The following is a 7,514-nucleotide window of genomic DNA, read 5'->3' as shown; positions in this document are numbered from 1 at the left end:
TTTTAGAACTTTTAAATTAAGGATAATTAGTTTTGCTTACTTTCACAATTAGTAAAAAAATTAACATAATCAAACACAATAAAATGTAATATGTATAATCCAATCCAATGCAAAAATAATATGCAAAATTTTAAGTACGAATTTGATTGAGTGAGTAGAATTGTGCCATAGACTAACGCAATTTAGCAATTCAATATGCTAAAAATGTGCTTAATAACTTATTACTTAAACTTGTAATGACCTATATCAAATGGAAACACATTATTATGACTAGGTAGCCTTAGAAGTAGGCGTACGCTTTTTATAAAACACAATTGGATTGTTATAAGATTAAATTTATAAAAAATGAAAATTCAACTATTTATTTTTAATGGCCAACTAAAAATTATAGATTAAAAAAAGTTTCATTTTAATTTCATAATTTATAGATCAAATAACAAAAAGAATTTATCAAAATATACACACAGCAAATAATGAATATACCAGTATTATAACCAAATTTGCATGTTTATATCTCGGGTCTTATAAATATAATGAAATAACATTTTTTATTATCATATTATTACCAATAATATTGAATAATTAATTGAGTTGTTACAAAATTCTAAAATAACAAAATCCAAACTCTAAATTCATTTTTAAAGTGATCAATTCCAAACCCTAAATCCAATTTCACAATAACATAATTTAAACTCTAAATCCAAAATTCACATAAATTTGTTCAATATGCTTTTAAAAGTGGTAGAAATGACTAACTTAGTTAAAGTGGAAGAAGTGGCCGGTGGTGTAGCAAACTCCTCATCGCAATGGCGAGGCGGTGCAGATTTTTCACGGGACAGAGGCGCGGTTGAGCAACTCTCTCGTCGCGAAGAAGGAATAGTGCAAGGAGAGGAGGGAGGCGGCGGCGGCAGCAGTGCTGACGGAGTGGCGGGGAGAGGAGAGGGATAGAGAGAGAGTGGGAGAAGAAAGGGTAGAGAGAGAGAGAGGAGATTTTGAAATGAAGGAGAAGAGGGTTTGCGGTTTGAATTTAGGGGACGATTACCATCGAATTTAACGGCGGATAACTCCGACGGTAACATGGTTCGGATCGCCAAAACGCAATATTCCACTAAACGTGTCTACCGTCAGATTTTTTTCGACAGTAAATCCGACGCTAAAATTGGCGTCTATTTTCCTTTTTTTTTCCCTCAAAATATTATCGACGAATTTGCCATTGAAAGTGGTAATCCGCGGCTAATTTTTTACATGAGAATCTCACACCAAAACCATTGATAAATCTGTCGATAAAACTGACACTAATGTGCAACGCTCAATCCGACGGTACTTAACGTATTTTTTGACGTGCTTTTTTAACATTTGTATATCAGTGGTTTAATGATATTAAATCATACAAGTTTTAATATATTTTAGCATTGAAATTGAATAGATATAATTCAATCCAAAACATTAATTCGTAAAAAAATATTTTGCCCTTATAAATTATGAATTAAATGTTATATTTTTGAGAGATGTAAGCTTATAATAGTAGTGTATATAATAATAATAACCTAAATTCCACTTATGTACTTTAAAAAATAACAAAATAATTCAATTAAAGAAAATTATATCATTGTTAATTATATATTGACGGTTTGAGAAAACCCAAAAAAATCAGGTCTTTAGTAAACATTTTATTCTAATCAATTATTCATGCAATTTAAGATGGAAAGTGAAGGTATCAGTAACCTAGGTGTGAATTCTTGAAGATGATTATAGAAGCATGAGAGAGTGAGAGAGTTCGAGAGTGAGGAATCAAAGAGAGAGAGAGGAGAAGTTCTGTTCTTGAGTTGAAGAAAAAAAGGGAAAGTAAAGTTGGCTACAGTAACAGAATGGTAAGGCTTATAAAGGAAAGAAAGGGGGGTAGTGTGAAGAGTGTTAGCTGGCTCTAACTAACTAGTTTCTAGAGAGTTCCAGCTTAACAGCTAACTAACAATGACTAACTAACAACAACAACTTGTACACCAGCTTGTGCTTACTCAGTTGGCTCAAGTCCAAGTATAATGTCAATACATCTATCATTATCTCTAGTTTCTGTTTCCCTTTGTGTTTGAGCTGCTTTAGTGATCTGTTCTTGGACTGCTTCAGTAACACTTAGTTTCTCTTTGAAGTGCAGGAAGGCTTCGGATGGAATTGCCTTTGTGAGAATATCAGCTACTTGTACTGCTCCTGGGATGTGGCTCACCCTTATGCGTTTGTTGTTGACATGATCCCTCACAAAATGGAGATCAATATCAAAGTGCTTGGACTTTGAATGCAGAATGGGGTTTGCAGCGAGCAAGACTGCACTCTGATTGTTACAGTATAGCATAGGAGGCTCATTGGGGGAGAATTGAAGCTCACACAGCAGGTTGTTCACCCAAATTAACTCAGCTACTAGGTCTGCCATGCTCCTGTACTCTGCTTCTGTACTAGATCTGGCAAATACAGTCTGCTTTCTTGAGGCCCAAGATACCAAGTTTGACCCCAAGAACATACAATAGCCACTGGTGGATTTCCTATCATCAGGATCCCCAGCCCAGTCCGAATCACTGTAGGCAGTGATTGCCATAGAGTTCTCTTTCTTCAAATTCAACCCAAAATTTGCTGTTTCACTCAAGTATCTCAGCACTCTTTTTACCATTCTCCAATGACATTCTAATGGAGCTTGAACAAACTGTGCCAGTTTGTGTACACTGAAGGATATTTCAGGTCTTGTTATAGTCAGGTATTGCAAGCTGCCGATTAGAGACCTGTAAAGGGCTGGATCATGAAAGTGTGCACCTCCAAAGGCTGATAACTTGACTGTTGAGGGTAATGGAGTGTGGCAGGAAGTGCATCCTACCATCTTTGCCTTTCTTAGTAACTCGTTGATGTATTTTTTGTTGGGTGAGAATCAGTCCACCACTGCTTGTTCTTGTCACCTGAATGCCAAGAAAGTAATGTAGGCTTCCCATATCTTTTAGAGCAAACATGTTGTTTAGCTCTTTGATGACTTGACTTACTGCACTTTCAGACTCACCAGTGACTATAATATCATCTACATAGACTAATACAAATATTTTTCTTCCTTGACTGCTGCTTTGGAACACAGAAACATCAGATTTTGTGGGGTGAAGCCAATACCTTTCAGACCTGAAGCTAGCTTGCTGTACCATTCTCTTGGTGCTTGTTTTAGGCCATAGAGGGCCTTTGTCAGCCTGCACACTAATGAAGAATCTCCCTGTTCATACTCTTGTGGCTGCTTCATGTATACTTCTTCTGTTAAGTCCCCATATAGAAAAGCATTATTAACATCAAGCTGTCTTATTGTCCATGAATTTGCCAAGGCAATAGTCAGAATTATTCTGATAGAAGTAGGTTTTACCACAGAACTGTAAGTCTCTGTAAAGTCAAAACCCGGTCTTTGGGAATAGCCTTGAGCGACCAGCCTTGCCTTGTATTTTTGCAAGGAACCATCAGAGTTATATTTTACTCTAAACACCCATCTGCTACCTATTGCCTCTCTGTTTGGTGGCAACTGCACTAGCCTCCATGTGTTGTTTTTAATCAATGCATCATATTCCAAGTCCATTGCTGTTTTCCATTCTGGCATGCCAAGGGCTTGTTTCACACTTCTAGGCTCTAGGCTGGCTTGAAATGCTCTTGGTCTCACAATTCCTGCCTTGCTTCGAGTGATCATTGGATGAGTGTTTGTAGCTGGTGGGACTTCTTGGCAGGGCTCAGAAATTGGTAGGACTATCTCTATATCACTGATTGGGATGGGGGTAGGTACTGAGGAGGGTGCTATATGTCTTTGAGAGTTTCTTGCTGTGGAAGGAAGTGTTGAGGGTGGGATTGGCTGAGCTGCTCTGGCTGAGGCTGACTGAACTGTTTGTTGTATTGAGGTTGCAATTGAGTTTGAGGCTTGGGTTGAGTGACTTGTTGAAGTGAAGTTTGGTTGAGAGGGGTGGATTGGCTGCATTCTTTGAGGTGAGTCTGTAGTAGCTTGTGTTGCTACTGTGTCTGTTAAGGTTGGAAGCATAAGGATAGTAGGTGGCTGTGATAGTTGATTAGTTGAAGGAGGTAGGGATTGACTTCTTTCTTTGAGACTCTCAAAGGGAAACTTGTCTTCAACAAAGACTACATTTCGGGTGATGATTATTTTTCCATCTTGGGTGAGGCATTTGTATCCCTTGTGAGCTGTGCTGTAGCCAATGAATGTACAGGGTGAGGATCTGAACTCCAGTTTATGTCTGTTATAGGGTCGTTGATGAGGGAAACAAAGGCAACCGAAGACTCTGAGATCTTCATATGTTGGTGCTTTGCCAAAGAGCTTTTCTGTGGGGGACACTCCTTCTAAAACTGGTGTAGGCAGCAGATTGATCAACCTTGCAGCAGTACTAAAAGCTTCACCCCAGAATTTTGTTGGCATGGAGGCACCAGCCAAGAGTGTTAGCCCCATTTCCACTATATGCCTGTGCTTCCTTTCTGCTGATCCATTTTGCTGATGAACGTGAGGGCAGGAGAACCTGTGCTGCACTCCTTTCTCTCTTAAGAATTTAGACAAACTAATATACTCAGCTGCATTATCAGATTGTAACATTTTTAACTTTGTATTTAGTTGCAATTCAATCATTTGTTGGAAGTTACAAAACACTGATTTAAGTTGAGCTCTAGATTTAATAAGGTAAAGCCAAGTAAACTTTGAAAAAGCATCAATAAAGATCACAAAGTACCAGTTTTTACTGCTATCTGGCAGGGGTGCAGGTCCCCAAATATCTGAATAGACAAGATCTAATGGTGATGTATACACTATTTGTGAGGGTAAGAATGGCAATTAATGTGACTTTCCAATACAACAAGCTTCACAAATTTCTTTATTAGGCACAAAAGAGAATTTACAAGACTTAAGTACTTTTGACACTACACTTGGATTTGCATGACCTAATCTTGCATGCCAAATCAGAAATTTATTTGACTGTGTTAGTGAAGAGATGTAGACTGAGGGTGTGTGTGCAGTAGTGATGTCCCCAAACTTATACAAGCCTCTATCAACACTCCCTTGAAGGAGGAGTTCTTTACTTTCCTGTGATTTAATACAGCATTTATCAGCATGGAATTCAAAGAAAACACTGTTATCACAACAGAATTGATATACGCTCATCAGATTTTTTGTGATTTTTGGTACATGAAGCAGTTTTGTTAGAAGCAGCAATTTAGAACTCAAATCAGTGTTAAAGCACATTTTTCCAACATGATGAATATGTAAACCTGAACCATCTCCTATGACAACTTGCTCATTCCCTGTGTATTCTGCCTTCTCCACCAGGTTCTGTACATCATGAGTGACATGATGTGTAGCTCCTGAATCCGGGTACCAGTTTGGATCTTGCACAGTTGAAGGAGTTGTTATCACATTGCTATAGTTTGTCTTTGGCTGAGTGATCTGATTATTGTTATTGTAGGTATCTTCATACTGTTCTTTGTCATATCTGTACCAGCAGAATTTGGCTGTGTGTCCTATTTTATCACAGACCTGACATTGTGGCCTGCCATCTCCTTGCATTGTTCTTCTGCCTCCTCGAGACATTCTTCCTGTTCTGCCACGAGAGTTACCTCTAAAATTTTCTCTACCTCCAAAGTTCTGAGAATAGGACTGAGCTTGTGTGTACTGTGAGTGTTGAGCTATGTTTACTTGCATAAGGGTTTCAGATTTTCTAAACCTTGCTAACATGCTCTCATGAGCTAGTAACAGTGCTTCCAACTCTCCTACTGTTATGCTAGTGGATATTGCTAACACAGAGGTCATGACATTTCCATATTCTTCAGTCAAACCATGTAAGATTGCATTAACATGATCACTCTCCTTTATTGGTTCACCAACAGAGGCTAACGCATCAATAGTACTCTTTATCGACAGAACATACTCAGTGACTGACGTACCTATCTGGATCGTGCTCAACTTGTTCTTCAGCTGCATCACTTTGGCCTTGATCTGAGATGCAAAGTGATCTTCCAGCCTTTTCCAGATCTGGTGTGTGAGAGTGCATCCAACCATTCTTGTGGTGAAGGGATTCGACATTGAGGCCAGTAACCAAGACTTCAAAAGAGCATCTTGCCGCTTCTATTTTTGGAACTCTGGATTCGCTGAACCATTCGGAAGAAGCGCCTGAGGAACGTTTTCTCCAGTGAGATGATTCAACATGTCATTGCCTTCTATGGTTGACTCTGCTTGATCTTTCCACTGTAGGTAGTTGTTTTCATCTAGCTTCATAGATATGGGAGTTGCAACGAAGCTTAGCGCCATGATTCTCGAGCAGTCTTCAATCAGAGACTCACTTGATTGCTTGCGGAAGCTGTGGCACTGTAAGCTCTGATACCATGAAGGTATCAGTAACCTAGGTGTGAATTCTTGAAGATGATTATAGAAGCATGAGAGAGTGAGAGAGATCGAGAGTGAGGAATCAAAGAGAGAGAGAGGAGTAGTTCTGTTCTTGAGTCGAAGAACAAAATGGAAAGTAAAGTTGGCTACAGTAACAGAATGGTAAGGCTTATAAAGGAAAGAAAGGGGGGGGTAGTGTGAAGAGTGTGAGCTGGCTCTAACTAACTAGTTTCTAGAGAGTTCCAGCTTAACAGCTAACTAACAATGACTAACTAACAACAACAACTTGTACACCGAAATACAAATGTAACATAACAATTGAACAAATAATGAAACTTAATATTTCCGAAACAAGCATTGTAGTAGTAGAAGTAACATCTTACAAAGGGACAAATAGAATGCAGCCAAAATAATTTAAAAAAAAAGTTTGATAGTGAAATTAAAACCCTATCATATCATAACTATAATTTTATGATAAAAAGTTTAGTAGAATTTCTACATAGAGCCAAGAAAAGAGAGAAGCAAAAGATAGTGTCCCGTCATTTCTTAATGGGGGAAAAGATTAGCATTATAAGAAAGCAAATGAAACAGTGAATTGAATAAATCAATATCCATAAGTAGAAATCTAGAAAAGCAAGGTAGCTAGTAGTTTCAAAAGACATCAAGTCCTTTTTACTAACGTGGACTTCATTCATTCAATAAGTGCCATTGAATCTAGACTATTGGCTACCTATAATAATAACTTATCTTTCTTCAAATATATTTGCAAATATTTGAAGACTGATACATCACTTTCTCAAGCTTTCTTTCTCTTATCACAACTTGTTGTGTTACTTCTTTCATATCCATCTCGTCGTTATCTTCAACCTTTTCTTTCTCATCTTTATTATTCATTGCATTTTGAATTCTCCGTTTTTCCAAAATTTGGCCAATAATCAAGATTATTCCTTTTATAGTGGTAAGAAAGGGAAATATATTAATTGAAACACTAGGGGAAAAAAATGATAGAGGACAAAGAAAATTAAATTAAATGTTAGTTGTCATTTATTTGCTCGTAATAATAGAGAAAATATTAACCAACTTGAGTTAGTTGAATGATTAGTTTATTCATTTTGAGAATAATTTTAAATTATAT

The 7,514-nt window shown here is 37.5% G+C and overlaps 1 protein-coding gene across 1 annotated transcript; it reads right to left on the bottom strand.

The window, feature by feature from the left end:
- Positions 4,723 to 6,079, bottom strand: LOC110267213. Its single transcript, XM_021112391.1, has 3 exons — positions 5,186 to 6,079; positions 4,913 to 5,083; positions 4,723 to 4,776 (listed from the first exon to the last, which is right to left on the bottom strand). The coding sequence occupies exons 1-3, from the start codon at positions 6,077 to 6,079 to the stop codon at positions 4,723 to 4,725; spliced, it is 1,119 nt and encodes a 372-aa protein (XP_020968050.1).

Source organism: Arachis ipaensis, chromosome B01 (genome assembly GCF_000816755.2).
Source record: "Arachis ipaensis cultivar K30076 chromosome B01, Araip1.1, whole genome shotgun sequence".
NCBI lineage: Eukaryota > Viridiplantae > Streptophyta > Magnoliopsida > Fabales > Fabaceae > Arachis > Arachis ipaensis.
This window is presented reverse-complemented; position numbering and strand designations above follow the sequence as displayed.